The sequence below is a fragment of the Varroa destructor genome, unplaced genomic scaffold (genome assembly GCF_002443255.2).
Source record: "Varroa destructor unplaced genomic scaffold, Vdes_3.0 BEIS01000001.1, whole genome shotgun sequence".
Classification (NCBI taxonomy): Eukaryota; Metazoa; Arthropoda; class Arachnida; order Mesostigmata; family Varroidae; genus Varroa; species Varroa destructor.
The window spans coordinates 40883434-40903377 of NW_019211454.1; the positions used below are offsets into that span (position 1 = coordinate 40883434).

General features: G+C 37.4%; 2 protein-coding genes and 2 long non-coding RNA genes across 7 annotated transcripts; 2 read left to right on the top strand and 2 right to left on the bottom strand.

Moving 5' to 3' along the window:
* The first annotated feature begins 2986 nt into the window (after positions 1-2986).
* Positions 2987-9554, top strand: Gnpnat (glucosamine 6-phosphate N-acetyltransferase). Of its 4 annotated transcripts, XM_022816988.2 has the most exons (7): positions 2987-3261; positions 4239-4350; positions 6106-6208; positions 7539-7601; positions 8031-8161; positions 8556-8617; positions 8930-9554. In XM_022816988.2, the coding sequence occupies exons 3-7, from the start codon at positions 6106-6108 to the stop codon at positions 9075-9077; spliced, it is 507 nt and encodes a 168-aa protein (XP_022672723.1). In that variant the 5' UTR covers positions 2987-3261; positions 4239-4350; the 3' UTR covers positions 9078-9554. The 4 variants fall into 4 exon arrangements, with proteins under 4 accessions (XP_022672723.1, XP_022672725.1, XP_022672726.1 ...); XM_022816990.2 differs by lacking the exon at positions 4239-4350; XM_022816991.2 differs by lacking the exons at positions 2987-3261; positions 4239-4350 and adding an exon at positions 4368-4509.
* Positions 3753-4243, bottom strand: LOC147758640 (uncharacterized). Its single transcript, XR_015319572.1, has 2 exons — positions 4104-4243; positions 3753-3855 (listed from the first exon to the last, which is right to left on the bottom strand). It is a non-coding gene; the product is annotated as an uncharacterized LOC147758640 (long non-coding RNA).
* Positions 8797-10427, bottom strand: LOC147758641 (uncharacterized). The gene is made up of 2 exons (XR_015319571.1): positions 10292-10427; positions 8797-9147 (listed from the first exon to the last, which is right to left on the bottom strand). It is a non-coding gene; the product is annotated as an uncharacterized LOC147758641 (long non-coding RNA).
* Positions 10428-10452: 25 nt separating this feature from the next.
* LOC111255241 (pre-rRNA 2'-O-ribose RNA methyltransferase FTSJ3) lies at positions 10453-15312 on the top strand. The gene is made up of 9 exons (XM_022816986.2): positions 10453-10594; positions 10917-11103; positions 11551-11737; positions 12003-12166; positions 12325-12527; positions 12690-13729; positions 14032-14240; positions 14431-14661; positions 15029-15312. The coding sequence occupies exons 2-9, from the start codon at positions 10924-10926 to the stop codon at positions 15215-15217; spliced, it is 2403 nt and encodes an 800-aa protein (XP_022672721.1). The 5' UTR covers positions 10453-10594; positions 10917-10923; the 3' UTR covers positions 15218-15312.
* The last annotated feature ends 4632 nt before the right edge of the window (positions 15313-19944 follow it).

The following is a 19944-nucleotide window of genomic DNA, read 5'->3' on the forward strand; positions in this document are numbered from 1 at the left end:
GGTAATGCCCTTACAAGCGCAAGTGATGGCAGAATCGAGCGCGGTACCTGCTTCAGCTGCATCTTTGTTAATTGCTTCTGGGCGATGCCACAAGCTAGTCCACGCGTTGTCTTAATTCGCAGAGCGTCTACCTAACGGTCAATCCACTTTAGTTCCATTAAATGCTACGTATTGCAGAGCCACAGCTGCGACTATCTTTAGACTCTGTGTCGTAATTAAAGCACTTTTTAGAAATTTTAGCCAGTTTTTAATTGATTGATTTCAAATCAACGAAGCTTGCCCTACATTATATATATATATATATATATATATATATATATATATATATATATATATAAATGGGCTAATCTTCTTATCAACCTTTCACATATCTATTAGATTAACAAGCACACTTATTTACATAAGGCAGTCTGTACATCGCAGTTCTAGCGTATGATATTCTCGTACGGACTACCTCTATATGTCTACATGTCATGTATCTTCGGATAGAACCGTGCCCCTGCACCCACCTATTTGGATCAGTTCGTGTTAATGAACAGGTACTTATATGCCCCGCACAATGCTATTGATGAGTTTAGTTTTTGTCATGATTTGCAAAGAAATAGTAGAACATTTACTAGGAATGAGACGATGGAACCCAAATGCAATATTTAGATAGCTACGGTACTGAGGTTTTTTAGAAATATACTTTCTCACACTATCCGTCATATTGTTTTATTTTCGAAAGTGAGGCTCTTACACAAATGGAGTTTGGATAAAATAAATCAATTATATAGACGAAATGATTGCACGTAGCGTTGAGAGCGGTGTTTTGAGTACTTGTTTTGCTTGGAATCCTAAATATCTGGCAAGACGGATGCCTTTAAAGGACACATCTACTTAATTACCTTCGCAAAGAAATAACTTTCACACTCTTACTAAACAAGAAATAGCGAAACTGCAGTGGATACGTAGCTAGCTTTTCGATAGTTAGTTTATAATAATTCGCCGGACTATTTAACAAAGTGAATGAAATTCATATCTGACACACTTGAAGTATATAATGGAAGGCTTCGTAACCGAAATAGTAATAGATGTACAATTATATATACAATCGAGGCACCGCAGCATTCAGCCAAGAGTTCTTATGGCGCTCAAATATTAAAGGCATAGCTAAATTAGTTCAACTTGTAATAAAACTTGATAAACACCGATAAGTTCGACGGGCTCTACCTAAGTCCAGAGCCGTTCATTCAGGTTTATTTGCTTAGAGTATCTTCGGTAGCTTCTCAAAACAGCGATGATCGCACTGTTAGAGACGATGCCTAGCCAGAGTTTTATTTGAACTCAGCCAACTTAGCTGGGTTAGATAGCTTAACGCCTAAATCAGGCCTACGGAAGACGATCGTATACACGAACGACGTGTATACGATCGTCTATCATCTAATATCACCTTGAAATTGAAGAAAAAAATACTTCAAGTAAATTTCGCCTCCAACGTCAAGGTAAGATTTTTTTTGTAAAACTGGGCTACAGGTTTCTTAAAAAGTAGTTAGCAATCTACACGATTGGATACAACTAGTCTCGGACCGATCGTGCAGGTTCTTCGTAAGCATGCAGAATGTTTTCATCATCTCCATAACTTTGTGTCGGATTTTGTCTTCTTGATTCGGTTTGCAACTGGAAAAAAAACTCTGCGTGACAAGAAAGCGGTTAGTTTACGTTTGCCTACGATGAAAGCATGGCTGTCTGTTAGCGTTGAGATGGATCGAAAGTGTGGGAGTACGGATCATCGGAACAGCGATCCTACTGCCTGATAACATGAATTCTGAAATTTTATAGTTCACTGGTCAGCACTTTATCCGTCAGAGACTGTTCTTATCGAATTTTATCTAGACTTTAAACTTAGCAAATATTTTTAAATTTGATAAATGTATACAATGAGCTTTAGTCGGAGGACGCACTGTGGAAATCACTGAAATAGAATATATTAACAGCTTGATGGCAGCGACAAAACACGTGATGCTCTTAGAAAGTCACACAATTATACGCGATCTTATTTACAGCAACGTTAGTCAACGGTTAAAAAATCGTGTATTTTGGCGTTAACTGTACTGTTTTAGTTGTATTTGATCTATGTCAGAGCCTATTTTCCCTAACGTGGACTTATGTTATGCTTAACTATGCCCTAGATAAAAAAAAAAGAGTCTTTTTAACACGCGCTCTAAATACTAAACCGTTCCATATGCAGCACTTTTAAATGCTGCAACGTTTTCTATGTACTCGAGGAACTGCTGGCGTTTCTTTTCATTTTTATATCAAGTTAATACATCAAGTTCAGGAGGTTGGAGAAGCGGACACAGAGAAGACCAGTTTGTCAACTCTGATTTCCTTGGACTGGCGAGCTAAGTTCATACTCGAATGAGTTTTGAGTTTTCCTGAGCTAGTTTCATCAATATTCTGACAGTGTCAGAAGACAGAACTTTCTAAAGTTCTAAAGTCGTTAAGTATGGACGCATGTCCTGAATAGACATTGGTAGATGATGATGATGAAGCTATGCGCTTTGACCCCTCCGCCCCACAAAATGACTGTCTCTATGAAATTATCAGTTCTGACTGCTTGTTAGAAGCATGGCTCAACCATGTAGAATTTATTGACAGTTGTCTTCACGTTTCTATCTATATGAACATTCGTAGTTTATTTGTTGTTGCCATTAGGTATCATACTGTTCATTATGTTTATGCCATCTACGCAAGGCCAGACCTTACAAGGCTGTATGGTTGTTCTAATCCAAAGTTGCAAATTCAGATCTGGTTGTTCCGTTATTCTCTATTTAAGAAATCAATTTTCTTTTGTTTTGCTCCTATGTCTTTTGACATTGTCGCTACTCTATTTACGTGGAAATATGTATCGCCGCTGCTTCTCCTACTCATACCGTTACCTTCTTGACTATGCCATTTTGTCAGCGTGTTATCCCCCTTGCCACCGCACGACCAGATCGCATTTTGGGTCAAACGATGAGCTATCGATTCGACCAACGAAGCGGCCGCCTAAACAGTCAGCCAGCGTTACGGCCTCGTTTTACCCCGGCAAGTTTAATATCGGATAGGCCGTCGAATCGCCGAGTGGCATATCGTAATAGCAGTTGCAACATCAGCACCGGCCAAAAGCCGTAGCTAGTACAATAGATAGCGACATTATCTGTTAGCGTTAACCTTTCTGTGAATCCTACTAGCCACAACAACCTGACTACAGCACGCCTACGTCCCTAAGTAGTAGAGGTAAGCGCATTTTCGAAACTTTTTCCTTAGTCGTATGTGTACATACACGTATATTGAACTTGAAAAATCTAACATTTTGTCAGTTTGTTTGTTGAAAAAAAATTAGCTGAGAACTTGAAAATTGAATATAAGGAAAGAGTGTAACAGGAATAAAAGCGGAATAATATAGCACGCAGCCCGATAATACTGGCGTAGGTAACGTCTAGAGTGAGGTATTATTCGTGTCGCTCACCTGAATGAACTTCGAAGACTCTTCACAATTCAGAAAAACCTACCGTTCTAAAAAAATAAATCGAGATAAAAAAAACTGGCAAAACTACCTGCAATTATGATGAGGACAGGCTTCAGTAACACTACAAATAGTAAATCAATATGTTATTATTTGTGCCACTGGCGATGTCTATATTGTATATAGTCAAGGACCTATTATGTCTTTTTTTTTGCTACCGTGTCACACCAGGGATAAAAATACCTAAGCAAAAAGGTTATCGTAGTTTTTTACACTGAAATTTATTCAATTCAATGCCTTAACTTGGCCACGAACAAAACATTGAAGTTATCAATGAATCATATCTGAACAAGCGCGTGCAACCTCTGGAACAGATAAACGGCAAACAGACTTACTTATGTTTTTCTTTTTAACGGCATTCAACGTATCATATGATTTTCTGTAACAGCTTTTTCAATCGACATAACACATTTTGGCGTAAGTAAATATCTTCGAGTGTAAATCGCATCGTTTACAGTCCGAATCGACTGACACCGCCAAATCTATTTTCGAAAAAAAAAAGTCATACTATACTAAGCTATACGTGTGGGTTAAGAGCGAATAGTAACACTACCTTACATACAGCTTACAAGTCATTCGCCTAACCTAATTCAGAATAGAAACCTTATAAATACAGTACGTCGGTATCGTCAGCTCAACAAAAACAAACATTTTAACTGAAATTGACTTCAAATGTTGCTGTAATAAGGACGGGACTGTCCGTTCGGAGAGCGGCGGAGAAGCGAAAGGGCGATAAGTGTCTACGTCGCCTTCTCGTGGCGCCGAAAATCAGCTGATTCGTCCCAGTCAAACGCGGAATCGTGAGTGTTTCAGTAGTCCATAGGGAAACATATCTCGGATTATGTGCGGTTTCAGTGTGACATTACAGCTGACCAATAACCTTGCAATAACAACTACTTCCAAGAATCTGTGAATAATCGTGTGCCATAATGGCGCTTAGAGTGCGCCCACGGTAAAAGGTATAAATTGGACATCAAAGTATCTCACTTGCGAAGTAACACGAGTAAATATCGTTAATCAGCACAAATACTTGTGCGTTTTACTGCGTGGCTTAAGTCAGCCGTCCCCGTTTGTTTGAATCATGAACTGAGCATTCTGTCAATTATTCAGTTAATTTGTCAACTAATTTGTGATTTAACCAAGTGTGCACCGAGTTACGATTTATGTTCGGGCTATCGAAATCGTGTTTATATTCTAATCAATATTAAAACAATACCGTTAATAATAATAATAGAAAAAAATTATTAATCACTTAATTTTCCTTGTACGTAAAAATCTGTCATGTATTTTATAGTATTCCACGTCTAGTAGCACCCTAAAAGTTGATCTCCCTAATTAATTGTAACAATTCCGAGTTTTTGCCAGGGTGGAGGGCAAGGAACCCTCTTAATAAGCTGCTTATTACGGTCTACCTCTCACTACGATTTCTTCCAATCAGGCTGTCTATTACAGACATCGTTCTGGGGTACTATTGTCCAATTCTCTCGGACACCACTTGGTATATTTGCTTGTTTCACGTTTTTGTGTAAAACCTAAAATCACTGATACGTCAGCGAGAACTTTTTTGACACGGCAGGAACTTATTTAGAATTTATTACATGTAGAGAGTACAGTGATGTTCACGCTGGACCGCACAGTAAGTCGAAGTTGAGAAATAAAACCATTTGAAAAAGCCATTGAGGATCAAGATTTTTTGCTTGAAAACTCTGCACTCTACCGAAACAGTAAAAAATCGTATGATGTGCGCATAAGTCTATTCTCCATTCCTGTCTCCCCCGCCTTCTTTCGATTCTGCCTCAATATTCCTTATATTTTTATGTTCAAATGCAAAAAATTCAAAAGAAGAAACTTATGTTCAACTTGGCGCCTAGAAGTCAGCGTGCAAATTACAGAGAACCCGTCTAAGATGCACCGCGACTCGACGGACCCAAGTTCAGGTGGACGACTAGTTCCGCTCTTTTTTAGTAATCCATTTTATTTAACTATATTAATCTCTTCACTCTTAAAAAAAACCTTGAAATCAAGCAAAACCATAAGCTGCTTTCTATGATATATCGCGTCTTTTGACAATGCCGAAATCGTTGACAACTTGCCTGAATATTATTTAAATTTTCGCGCCAGCGACGACAATGACTTGTCTTGTCACAATGAAATTGGACGCTTCGACTGCAGATTAGGGGGAAAGTCACTCTACTCCGGCCGATCAAGCACAGTCAGTAACAAAAAAGATCCGCTAAAGAACGGGCTTATCGAAGTATACCTGGCAGAACATTTATTTTCACCACAGGACTTATTCTTACAACCACGGTAACTCTATTTCTTAATGTTACAAACAGGCTCATAAACGGTGATCGAATGTAAGGATCGCATGTATGTTAGTAGATAAGAGAGACAATGGCAAAAGCCCACGGAACTAAGAGGAACACGTCTGACGGCAAAGCTTAATGCAGAAATTCTGAATATATACACGTATTTTCTGCATGTGTGCATAACAACATCCATCAATGACTTTGTGTTAAATAGAAGCATTATATCTATTCTTTTTTTTTTTACAGATGACGGAAAGTTTATACGATGAATCGCTCTTGTCTAAGTTCGAGTTCAATCCACCCGAGGGACTGAGAATCCGACCACTTAGCAAAGACGACTTCCATAAAGGTAAAAAAGATGATTATTTCTTTTTTCTATGACAGCTGGCCAAAGTTTGATAAGCTACCCAATGCATGAAGCGAATGCTAGCTTTTGTCATAGGTGACGGTTAGCTGTTCTTTTTATGACAGACATTGTTATCGTTATAGCAGGATTACTCTAAAGTAGATCTTAGCTTCTGATGATGAAGATGGTAACTTCATATTGTAAAATACAGTGCTGCTTTAGAACTAATAGAACATCTTTTAAGGTTCGCCCAGTTTTTCCTCTCTACGTGCACTTTTTTCTCTCTCTTTTTGCACCTCTACGTGCATGCAGGTCTAACCTAACATACATTGGGGCTTAGATCTATTACTTTGTTTGTATGACCATGTCATTTACGTGCGCTACATTTGCGAATTCGATCTGTAAAATACCAGAACAAAACATTAACGTCAAACCAAACGATTAGACGTCATATATTTGTTTGAAGTTTTATTATTTGAATTATATGAATGAGGCGTATAGATATGTCGCTATGCCTAACTTATCTTCTTCCAGTTTTATTTTCTAGTAAAAAAAATTGTACTTATTTGAGTGCAACATGGAGAGTTAATTGTCGCAAACTGTTAGCAAAGTTGGTTTTTTGGTGAAGATCCGTATTACTCCTAACTATTTTGAAATATGTGTTGATTCATGGATAAAAGGCGCTTGTTATTATTATACAAATTGTCTAGTTATTCAGGGCCGCTATCGTTTTTCTCAATAAGCGACGGCAAAAGAAAACAAATCCTACACTTAACCGACCTGTTGAACTGCTATATGGAGTAACTGTGTTTGCTATCGTATTTTCCATAGTTGATAATTGTAAAGTGTGACGATAAATTTGAAACAGGCGTTAACGTGGTCCGAGAGATGTAAAAGATAGTCTCTGTAGGCTTTTCCGATACAGGCCGTTAGACCACCGATAAGCACGATTATTTTTAGTGCTCTACTAGGAGTCAGTAGAGCCACAACAAGCTGGGCAAGCCTGCAGTTTGTATAAAAATATTTGAAGTAATAATAATAATAGTCTTCCATCTTTTAAAATTCAAGATCTACATACTACAGCTATTTATTTGTAATAAATAAGTTTCTTTAACGCAAAACATATCTTTGTTAGGCGCAGTTTCTTTAAAGACAACTTGGTAAACTGATTAGCTAGACGCACGGCCGTAGCGTCTAAAAGTATTTCATTACGTTTTAAGCTACTCTACCTGCGATTCAGAAGCTGTTCTCCATTCACTAGTAGTCCGGATCGACTGCGATTAATGTTTCTCACTAAATCGAGATTAGAAATGTGGTTTTTCGTTGCTACTAGGATACCTGGAGTTGCTGTCCCAGCTTACAGTCGTTGGGCAAGTGTCTGAGGAGAAATTCAACGGTAGGTAAATTAGATCACACACACGCTTATTCGTATTATCACTTATTCATACAATTTGGTAAATTCGAATCGATAAAAATATTTGAAATCTTGCGTTATTGAAACATATCGTCTGGCTGCATTGGCGTATTCGAGCCAGCTACTCGTTGGAGTTGGCAGCAGGCCTTCACCTTATAATTGGCTGAGCCTCTGCTGAGCCCCTTTGTTATCTATAAATTATATAATCGCCTTGGATTTGTATGAAATTATCACAGTCGAATTTAATGATTTCTAATATGATATATTCCAATATGGTTTCCCATATATATCGGATTAAGGAATTATATATAATTCCTCCATTTTCGTGTAGTACTAACTCCATAAATTCCTTGAAATGATAAATTCGTTGTGTTTACATATTTTTTTTAATTGCGTTTTTATTAATTGCAGAACGATTCGATGCAATGAAAGCCTGCAAGAATCATTATTTTGTTACTGTGATAGAGGATATCACAGCAAAGAAAATCATTGCATCCTCTACACTTTCCGTTGAACTTAAATTCATCAGATGTTGCGCCCTGGTAAAGTTTTAAATCTGGTAAAACACAGAATATATGAACCAGTATTTTAAGATCAAGCTACAACAGATATATTGCTCGATTTGAAATTATGGTAAGGGAGATATGTCGAAATTTTGTTATTCGATTGGTGTCAAGCTAAAGAATCATTTAGAAAATGCATTGTATTAAGATAAGCGAAGCACAGTGAGTACGAATATTTTCGAAACGCTTTAAAGCCAATTTAGGTGAGAACGAAGACAATTTTATAGATACACCCACAAATAAAAATACTATTAATAAAATACTACTAGAAAATCACGTAAAAATTGTAACAATTACTAACAGGGTTAGCTTGTTTTAAGCTGATATGCAGCAGGATAGGCGTATTTTAACACAGCACTGTCTTACATTACAGAGAGGTCGTTTGGAGGATGTGGTTGTCAACCAAGCCTACCGTGGAAAGAATCTCGGAAAACTGTTAGGATCTCTTTAGCTAAACTAATAGTTCAATTACTTAATAATAGCTTGTTTGCAACGGCCTTGTGCGAGATATTTATAATTTTCTCCTGGAATAAATCTTGTATTTGAACATCTGTATGTACTTTCCCAATACATCTATATGTATATTTTTTGCGTTCGAAGAATAACTGGAATAGTACTTTTAATCATGCATGTTATTTATTACTTTATTAATCATGTAAAACGAACATAAGTTAATCTAGACACCAGTATTGCAATTCTAAGCTTACTGGAAACTCATTGTGTCGGTATTTTAATTTTTGTTTTCAGCATCGTACAAGTCATTCTTCACCTCGCGCGTCGAGTTGGCTGCTATAAGCTTTCACTTGATTGCAAAGATAACCTCATCCCGTTCTATGAGGCACTGGGTTTTGAGTGCGAGCCAGGAAACGCAAATATGATGGTCATCAGGCTGTAGACGTTATACGAACTAAACGTTACAGAAAACACATGTGTTCAGTATCGTAAATGCTTGGAGAAGGTATTTTCTGCAAACAAAAAAGAGCGCAATCCTGTATATAAAATTTTGTAAAATAGGCATCGTTTAACGGACGGACTAGAAATTCATATATAAAGACATGTGCTAACAATGTGTCAAATATATTTTTAGTCATTCTTTTTCCACCTTAAACTAGATTAAAGGAGCTAATTTAAAAAGAAATTTTTGTACTTTTGACAACAGTATTCTATGTGTGACGATGTATCATGACAAAGAGCGCACTGCACTCAGATATGCATCAATTGGGTTGACAGTTTTTAAGAAATCAATAAAATGTCATAACGTTTGTACTAGCAAGGTCTTAATTCGAAACGAGGAGATCACAGTAATCCAGTTTGATATAGTCAAATGTCAAAATAAAATTTCACGTGTTGGCGGTAACCCAACATAATTATATGATAAGATTTTTTAATCTAAGAACGAAAAAAAGGATCACCTAATACATTTTGCAGTCTTCCAGGCTGCACAAAGGATTCTTCAACGATAAAAATCAAGATAATATTCATTCAACTAATCGCGCGACGTAGGCATCTCTCCATTCCTTCCCGCGTAATCGACGCTCAAAAACGTCAGTGTACGCGTTTAGTTAGTTGCAATGTTATAGTTTCGTTATATTAAAATCAATGACTTGAGTCTCACGTTCGGTGTCGCTGTTAAGCATTGCGTGAGACGGCTGATTCCTAGCGTGAAAAAGCTATGATAAAATCTTGACCGTTTTTCGTATTCCTGAGTTTAGCAGGCAAATATACTAGCAGTGCACTATCGTAGAGGTTCTTATCACTTCAGAACTATGTAGACATTCTTCGTCAAGTTAATTTGAGTTTGTGCGGAGAATCCATTTGTAAACGATCAAAAGTTTAGTGTGTGATAAGTACGCTACAAATATGAACTTGACCGTTAGAAGTTACTCTAATAAACAAAGAGAATACAGTAAGCATAAAATGACTAATAAAATAATCGTATAAAGTTGAACCAGATAGAAATAAGTTGGGAGTTATACTGATTTTTAGTAAGAAAAACTACTCGACAATTTGCACCGAAAAGAATACCTTACGTGATTTGTTTTGTAATGAATTAAACAGCAAAATGTAGTAAAACCTCACATATTCGAGGAAATTATTAGGGCCACTGACCGATGATAAGTAATACTTCTTTAATCGCGCCGTAACCGTGAGACTCGATATTCAGCTTATTCATTCCGCGTAGTACAGCTAATCGGCGGACCTATGTTGAGTCGCTCCAACGTCCAAACAAGCTCACATGTTTGAGGTGTTCAGTCTTACGAACGAGATTGCTATTGGCGACACCTAATTAGATCTAAAAGTTTGTGTTTCAAGTAGCAAAAACATAATAGATGCATGCTTGCCTACTACATGTGAACTACTGTAGGGTAAAAAAATTACCTTGTATCTGGTGATTCGTCGCGGAATTTAAAGGTAAGTGATTATGATCTATTTGTGTAAATTTTATAAGAACAAATTTGAATCGATTTATCGAAGTTATACACGTCAGGTGAAACAAATATGATAGAGTCTGTCTTTGACAAAGTAGGCCACAAATGTGAGTACCAATTACGTGTCTCAGGTTTGTGTAAAGTTACCTAGGAAATAATTGAGTTTTATGCACGCAACATTCTAAATATTTTTACAATCACCTTATCTTTAATACTCAACGGCTGTCAACTTAATGCGCTAGCCAGCACGATACATTATATCAATCTTATTCTACATGTATTTTTTATGACTATCATGATTGCAGTAACAAAATGGGACAGAAGGGCAAGACGGGAAAGCAGCGGCGGGATAAGTTTTATCATCTCGCCAAAGAAACTGGCTACCGCAGTCGCGCCTCATTTAAGCTAATTCAACTGAACAGGAAGTTTGAGTTTCTTCAGAGATCACGGGTCCTTATCGATCTGTGCGCTGCTCCAGGGGGATGGTTACAGGCAGGTTATTTGAAAAACGATAATTCACCATCCTACTTACTAATTTCCTATTTTCTAATTTTTAAGCTTTCAGCTGTTTCAGCAATAATACTTTTTCTCTGTTTATAGATGATAATCTGCTTATAGATTAAACAGTACGTCAGCATGTTATTCATAACCTCGAAGGTTTATATAACTAAGTTATTGACGCTGGACTGTGTAGTACCTTAGCATTTCGTACTAGTGGGAAATATATTAATTACTTGTAATAGCTATGTTTTTTATCTTAAATGCCATTATCAAGGTTCCATACTACTAGGCTAAAAAGTAGAAGAGAAACTTATTTTCACTCTAGGCATAAGTCTAGCACAAACTTCTACGATTGTTAACCTTGGTAATAGTTTAGTCCATCATCAAGGTCAAACAAATCTGTAATTAGAACGTGTGAATGCATTACTTTATTTACAGGTGGCACAAAAGTATATGCCTGCCTCGTCACTGATTATTGGTGTCGATGTGGTGCCAATTAAGCCAATCCCAAATGTGGTAGGTCTCACCCACGACATTACTACACAAGATTGCCGTAAGGCACTTAAAGGCGAGCTGAAAACATGGAAGGCTGACGTTGTGCTTAACGATGGTGCTCCTAATGTCGGTAGGTGTTTTGTAAAAAGTCGTTGATAGCCATTGAAAAGATGTTAAGTACTGTGGGCCGTTAAGATTACCCTAAAATTTAAGGTAAAGCGAGTGATTAAAGATTTTGTCTGAATTTTTGGTCGATAAAAATGTAACAGAAGCAAACATTCCGTTCCTAATGACTTTTTCCCGCTTGAACTGTTCAGCAAATTTGACTGGAAAATTGTTGATCTTACTGTTCATACAATCTGTAGCATTGTATAACTATTTATTTATTCTTTTAGGTAAAAATTGGCTGCACGATGCCTACTCGCAAATCTGTCTCTCTTTACACGCCCTTAGACTCGCTTCAGAATTCCTTGTCAAAGGTGGATGGTTTGTCACTAAGGTGTTCAGATCAAAAGATTATAATGCCTTCATGTGGGTCCTCAAAAAACTCTTTAGAAAGGTACGTTTAGTAAAATTTAAAAAATTGGATATGCAGTATTTATTTCGTAAATTTCCTTCAAGTGTGCTCATTAGTTGGAAAACTATTAAAGGTAAGAAAAGATATTGGGTTTGGTGTACTGTAAATAAATATTGAATTATATCATGGGTTTTCGGTAGGTGTCGGCCACAAAACCTCGCGCTTCTCGCCATGAGTCGGCTGAAATTTTTATCGTCTGTCAAGGGTATGTAGCGCCTGATAAGCTCGACGATAGATTCTTTAATGCAAAGTATCTATTTGAAGAACTAGACATTTCGCAGGAGACTGCCACCAAAAATGTTCTTGAGAGAGCGGCCAGCCTTAAGAAACCGAAGGCTGAAGGGTGAGTTAACCACTGCACTTTTTATTAGTATGATTATCGAGATACTATGCGTATGAAACAGACTTGTATTAACCTCGTAACTTTTGTCTTGTGATCGTTCTTGGTGACCTTCAATATGCAAAAGATTAGTTTCTAACAAATTATCGTCATTACATGCTTCAGATATAAGGATGGCGCGAGGATGCACGAATCTATATCGTGCGTAGAATTCATTAAATCGGACAGATTTATGGAATTACTGGGAGAAGTTCACGAGATCGTCCTTGATAATGATCATGTCATCAATCACCCTTCAACTTCTGAGGAAATCAAGTTGTGTTGCAAGGATATCAAAGTTCTTGGGAAGAGCGAGCTTCGCAGTCTCATACTATGGAGGAAAAAATTACACGAGCAATTTAAAAAGGAGGACGGAGAGGATAATGTGGAGGAACTTGACATGAAGGAAAATGATGACAGTGATGACGATGAAGAAACAAAATTGTTTAGACACGTCCAGCAAATGAACGCTGCAGCTATGCAAGAACTAAAACGAGTTAAACGTAAAAAGCTCAAACAGCTCAGGAAAACGAGGGATGCCCTCAACCTGAAGATGATAATTAAAGGTGACGAAGGCATTGTCCAGGAAGACAAGGATGTCTTCCAGCTTAAGAAACTCGAGTCCATGAAGCAAGCTATGGTGGACGGTCATGATTTGTCCAACGATGAGCTCGAAGAAGTTGGAGATACTGGTGTGGCGATTAGCCGCAAAAGTGCGAAAGTGACTGAAAGTAGAGACAGTGATGTCGATGATGACGACCATGACGAGGAAATGGAATGGAATGAGAACGAAGATGGCGAAGCTGTCGATCCAGATAAAATTGTCAATGAACTCGGGACAGGTCGTGTTCGTAAAGTAGAGAAGGCTTCTTCATGGTTCAGCAGGACAACTCTTGTTGGCCAAACAACGGTTTACGACGACCTCTGTGAGGATGTTCCTAGCCTGAAAAACGTACGCTCCGAAGTTAATCAAGATCTTAAAAGGAGACGCGAATATGGGAAGAAGGCTGCTAAACGAAAGAAAGGGGACCCTGAACTGAATTCGTCCGATGACGAATACGAAGATACCGTTGAAAACGAGCATGATCAGTATATCGATCAGATTGAACAGGAGCTGGACGAAATTCGAAAAGAGAAAGAGGCGCGAAAACCGCAAATAAAAAAAGGTATGGATAGGTCGTTTCTCTGTTCAGTTTTCTAACTATTTAGTTGTTATTTTTAGTCTTCTTCCTAAAAATAACGTGAAAACCATAACCAAATTCAGTGCAACGTACGTATGTTACGTAACTGTGTTGTGGTTATCCTACCCTCTAGAAAGATTCGGTTAAATGCAAATGATGTAAGTTCTCATTAGATGAGACTTCTGTTGTATTTTTTCTGTTGTATTTGAAATCGAATAATCTGTATGTACTCTGACGTCGAAATACTTTTCGCAACCTAAATCTATGTGCCTAACAATTATTTGCAGCTTTGGGAATTATAACAGAGATGCAAGAAAAGGAAAAAGAGGGCATCCCTATGCTGGATGCTTATGGTCGTGCGCTCGGTGAACGGCTCATCCGAAGCGCAAAAAGTCGACGTGACATTTTTAATGAAGGCTTTCACAGGTACATGTTTGACGATCGTGAAAACCTTCCGTCGTGGTTTGTCGAGGACGAAAAAAAGCACTGCCTCAAGGTATGAACCTAGCGTGAACACATATATCCCATCCACCTCGGTTAAATGTGGAAATTCGCCTCCAGCTGAATGCGAATCTATTTTTCTAGCAATGGGATAAAATTTCAAACAGGAGTTTATCAAATTTTTGCAATTAATATCCTACGACATTTGAGAATAACTGTTTAGAGTCGCATTTCGAATTCATCAGCTACCTGAGGTCAGCTCGGAAAGTCTACGCCGTAATAAAGAAGAACTGAAGGAAGTTAATGTAAAGACAATCAAGAGAGTGGTCGAAGCGAAGAGTCGTAAGAAGCGCCGTTTTATGAAAAGGATGGAAAAAGCGCGTAAAAAGGCCGAAGAGCTCTGCGGCAACCTGGACATGAGCGAAACAGAGAAGGCACAGAATCTAAAACAGATCTATTCCAAAGCTCTCAAAAAGGTAATGTAAATTGTACGACAGCAGTTCTTGATACTGTTAGCACGATATGTTTGTATCCAAACAGACTGAAAATCATACCTACAATATAAAGATCTTCGTCGCTTTGTGGGCCATATAAACATAGAGAGTCATGTTCTACACGCTTTGTGTGTTCAGAGATGACACATCAGTAATCAAATCAACAATTATTTGATATCATGATGGCTTGACGTTAATTATAACATCGTAAAAAATATATAGAGGGGACATTTGATCCCAGTATAATATTATTTTTTCGGTTAATTTTACTGAGGCAACATTTGTCCATATGTTGCATTATAAGCAGGCGAAGTCTAACAAATCACCTGTTGCTTATCCCTGCTTACAGGAAAAGAAAGAGGTGAAATACATCGTTTCTAAAAAGTTTCAGGGTCAGACTCGAGTTCCGAAGTTTAAGGGTAACGTTAAATTAAAGGTGGTAGATCCGCGGATGAAGAAAGATCTTCGAGCGGCTAAAAGTAAGGAAAAGACCAAAAGCCGGGGCCGTAAAGGAAAAGCTGGCGGAAAGCGTCATTAAGCTCTTGGTATTCATACTAGTGACAGCTCTTTTTACACGGATATGGTAAGCTTAATGTGTTAATAAATATGATCTATGTATTGTTTGCCAAAGGAGACGTCGTGTATTTATTGCCTGCTGAAAAATCGCGAAATGTGATCTGACTGTGACTGAGGTCAACTTTTGTATTGGTCACTCAGAGCGCAACAGCAGCTCTTTAATGCAGATATTTTTACAAATGCTTCTCAGCCAAAGCCATCAACTCGATAGTCATACGTTATGAATAGGACATTTCATACGGTTTTAAGAGCAAATGTTGACGAAGTTCATTGCAAGGTTTGATTTGTGTGCTTTTGGAATATCTGCATTTGGATAGGTAACGAATTCATGCAGCTATATTCCATTTATCGAATTGAAATATATGCATTTGTGACTGTACACAACGTGTCATATAGGTATATGGATATTCTCCTATTATCTAGTAAAGGGCTGTTTCCGTTATGCTGATTGTTCCTGCTACAATTAATCGTATTTTTTGTTGGATTTTTTTGTACGGGTTTAAATATTATATAAAATATTTTTATTACTAAACAAAATCAGCTTCTTTCAACGTTGTCTCCACTACAACTATTCGGTAGTCCACTACGACACTCTCTGAATGTGGAATATAGTCGAGGGATACAAGTTTGTAGCTGTTGTGATATTCCTATATGCGGTATTGCTCTACACTAAAGACATCCTTAGGTAGCGGGCTAGAAGGTGATACCCGAATTACCACAGCCAGCTAGTTGTTTAAACCTGATCATAGTAGCAGTGAGTTTATAGCTTAAAGAAATAGTTAACCACTTCTTGAGTTGGTGGTTTTATTAGAGGCCTCTACAAGCCAGAATAGGAGCATAATGAACGTGGTCTTTTTGGCAGTAACGGTGATGGCTCGTCATTTCAGTGAGCTCATTTGGTGTGCTTTCAACGTCACTGTCTTTTCTTTGTTCAAACGCGTATGACTCTGTTCTCAAAAACAGTTTCACAAATACCTCTTGAACGACGCTACTGTTTCTGTAGTCAGCATGATAAAACTCTGAAAATTTACGGAGCTATATTGGAGATCAACCTAGATCTCTATAATTAGATAACAATTAGATGAGCATAATTCATCGTTAGTTTCATTTTTTGGTGCTTTATAATTAAAAAATCAGAATTTTATTTTCACCATTATGAGTCTTATGTCTTTACAATGTTTATACTTTCTAGTTTGGAAACCTTTTCTGAAAGGATGCACAGGTTTTATTAATTGAACGTTGATATAGATAGAGCCACTTTTCACGTTTATTTATGAGCTGCACTCTAAAGCAGGCCGCAACATGCTTTTTAAGCTGCTTCCCATTCGAAAAAGCGATTTTCTTAGCAATTAAATTATACGCTGATAAGAGGAGTCAATGAGCTCCATCATGCAAAAATTCATACCAGATGATTTGTATAACAATCGAAACACAGAACAGCTGTTAATACAACTGCTATCTGAGCAACTCACATATTGTAAATGTAGTAATAATCTAGGTTTCATAAATATTATTCTAAATCTAATTAAAAACAAGTCAATGCATATTATTGGTGTATACAATAAAGGTCAAATCATGATTATGGGTACACGGTTACACAGAAATAGTTGGTTGTATTTTAATGCTACATAAGCCAGCACTGGTTATAATTATTAACACTCAATTTTGTCAACAATTATATGGACATTAATGTCACAAATATATTATAAATATTCTGGGCATTTGCACCAGGCAGAAAACATGTTTTGCACCTTTGAGGCCTGAAAATGAGGCTCGAAGCTGCGACAGAACTCGAGGCTATTTTTTAAAGTATAATCTTCATGTGTAATCTCCGTCTGAGTAAATTCAAGTCTGTGTACGTTACTTCAACCCATATCTAAAGCAATGCGATCAATTCCAAACAACTCGTAGAGAGCAAGTGCGGTTAATGGACTTTCAAAAAAAAAGTCCATTAACCGCACTTATGTGGCAGAACCGTGAAATTGAAACGCAGCAGCACCTGGACCGCACCTGTTTCTAGTCGCCCAAACAACTAGTTTTCATTCAGCCAGCTCATGGGTTGCAAACATTTACATCAGTTAATATGTAAAGGTAAATTATTTCTACATTTGATTGCCTCAGCAATGTGGCGTAGAAGTCCATACAAGCGCGTTAGAAGTTAGTGCTACACAAAGCACTGAACACATGACGGGCTGAATTAAAGTGTACAAACCGCAAAAAAATTAGCAGCTACTGAACTTGGCTTAGATTGAACGCAAGTCTTATGTGTGCTAAATTTAATTTAACTTGGGTCAGCGTGTTTTGTCGAAAGTTTTCACATATTTCAGCAAATTGTTAATTAACTCCAAGTCAATAAAGAATCCGGGACCTCGTTTGATGGACTATTTGTAATTGAATTGATGAAATCTTCATTTTGTTTTATCTGATTATTCGCTTTCCTGCGTCTACGACCTTATGGAGCCGTATAACGTCTCGACCACTGTATAAAATATTAACATTTAAACAGCATGCGCTCGTACGTGATAATCTTCATTAAGTAACCAAAACCAGCATGATAAAGAAAATAAACGGCATCCAATCAAAGAAATAGAATCTCGTTAAGTCATGGCGCTATTTAGTGCTAGTCGCCGATAGTAGCATTTTATTAATGAACCGCATGGTGAGGGCTTTGTCCAATCGTGTGCTATGCTGAAGGAAGGCATGAAAGAAAAGCCTATCTGAATATATTGCATCAGGGCAAAGTAATCAGATTAACCTTGGCCAGGCTTAAGTGTGTCGATGAAACAAACGGATCTGTTTCTGTTGGGGGAAGATCGGATGTATGAAGAAGCCGATATCATCCTTTTGCCGCGGTTCTGTTTAGTCCGTGAGAACTAAGCCTTCATATTATTATGATATTGTTTTGTATAGTTTGTTCTATCGAACGAGTACAGGTGATGATACTAACATTTATCTATTATATGAAACAGAGGGGTCCAATACTTTTGCTTGTCGCTCGCTGTTGTCGTTAGAAACTGTCTGAAGAATCTTCATCCTGCACACTCTACTGGTAATAGAAACGGCAATTACTTTGTGCGATGAGACGTTAGATGACCATAAAAGGTAACGAAAGTGAGCTCATTCCATTAAAGACGATTCACCGCGCTTTCAATTTGTGTTCAGTTTAGAGTCGATCTGTGGACGTTATTTAGTGTAGGAATCAGTATCGAGGTTACTGTACAACAATTGAAGAGCCCGACCACGCCAGTGATCCTGTATTCTCCTCCGCAACTGTCCTATGCATCTTCGTCCAGAAAGCAGTTCAAATGAATAATAACACCTTCTACTGCTGTTCGCGGCGGTTTGAATCAATAGACTGGTTCATTCCTTTGGAAATAAAACGGCTTCTTGAAACTTAATTTTTATATAACCTTTTCATAAATATATGTTTGTTCTTTGATTTTTATCCTATAGCGGCAAAATTATTAGATGTGCATGTAAACGCATTTCTACACCATGGCAAATGTCCAAAATTGTCACAGTGTAACTTACCATATGGATGATATTGGTATGATGCCATGGGACGTCTTAAACGGTTACTCCAACCTACCATCAAACTTGGGACAGTAATGCTTCTAACTCTGACCTCATTATAAACATGTGGAATTTGTTGATTACCTGAATTAAGAAATTAACATCGTAAACTGTTATGCAGGCAGTAAGGCGTTTGAAGACATTTTACCGACCTTTTTACTAATGCAGGGTCCCTAAAAGCGTTTAGAGGTTTAAGTACCATCAATGTAAACTGACCCTTGGAATCGTCGCCGTCCGTAGGAAGTTTTTCATTTTTTAAGCCATTCAAGTACACCTCGACGATAGTTACAACCTATTATTTGAAACTGGTTTCTCTTTGAACAAGTATATATATAAGTGTGCTGGGTATGTAAGTAGTTATCTAACACCCCGCTTTTCTAGGTTATCGCTTGCCGATTGGCAAGTGTTGTGCCGAAGTTGGATAAGTCGGGCACAAAGAACAGCATTTTCGCCACCTTCTCCGTTTCCCATGGATTCCAATGTCAAAAAAATGCAGGAGCAGTAGAGCCTCGACTTACCATGGGAATTTTATTGCTAAGAGATGTAAGGTTATCTTTTTACAATAATGGGTTGAGGCAATCTTTAAAAAATTTAAAAAGTTTGGTTTTAATCTCAATGAAGGACGAACAACAATACTCTGAAGAAACAGGTTTCTGATTTGAAACATTTGATTATCAGCAGACTAAACATTGGGCAAAGTAAGTAATAAAGGAAAGCGAACTTTATTGTTGTACCAAACTAAATTTTGGACACCTAATATATACAGCTTAATATATTATTTTCACATTGGTATTGCGTTACTCGCTCAAGTACACATTTGTACTTAAAACGTGTAATAAGGTTGATAGTAAGCCAAGTTGAGGAGTCCTTTAGCGATACTTCAGCGATACCGTTTATTGGCAACGGAGACATGGAAATATATGATTTCATACAATATTGGGAAGCCCTTACCGACTAATATCATAAAACGATAAATTGAAAATCCTTAATTATAGGTAACATCGAGTTTTTTCCTTTTTATTACAATTAGACCATTACTATCTTTATTTTTATCTTTGTCAGATTGTGCATAGATAATATGAGCACCTGAAAATAGAAATAATACGATTAAAAATT

Excerpts from the sequence above, each read along its gene's own strand:
- Gnpnat (XM_022816988.2), top strand. The coding sequence starts at position 6,106 with ATGACGGAAAGTTTATACGATGAATCGCTCTTGTCTAAGTTCGAGTTC. Across the intron at positions 7,602-8,030 it reads GTCTGAGGAGAAATTCAACG|AACGATTCGATGCAATGAAA; the intron begins GTAGGTAAATTA and ends TATTAATTGCAG. Across the intron at positions 8,618-8,929 it reads GGAAAGAATCTCGGAAAACT|CATCGTACAAGTCATTCTTC; the intron begins GTTAGGATCTCT and ends TTTTGTTTTCAG.
- LOC111255241 (XM_022816986.2), top strand. The coding sequence starts at position 10,924 with ATGGGACAGAAGGGCAAGACGGGAAAGCAGCGGCGGGATAAGTTTTAT. Across the intron at positions 12,167-12,324 it reads TCAAAAAACTCTTTAGAAAG|GTGTCGGCCACAAAACCTCG; the intron begins GTACGTTTAGTA and ends GGTTTTCGGTAG. Across the intron at positions 12,528-12,689 it reads AAGAAACCGAAGGCTGAAGG|ATATAAGGATGGCGCGAGGA; the intron begins GTGAGTTAACCA and ends TACATGCTTCAG.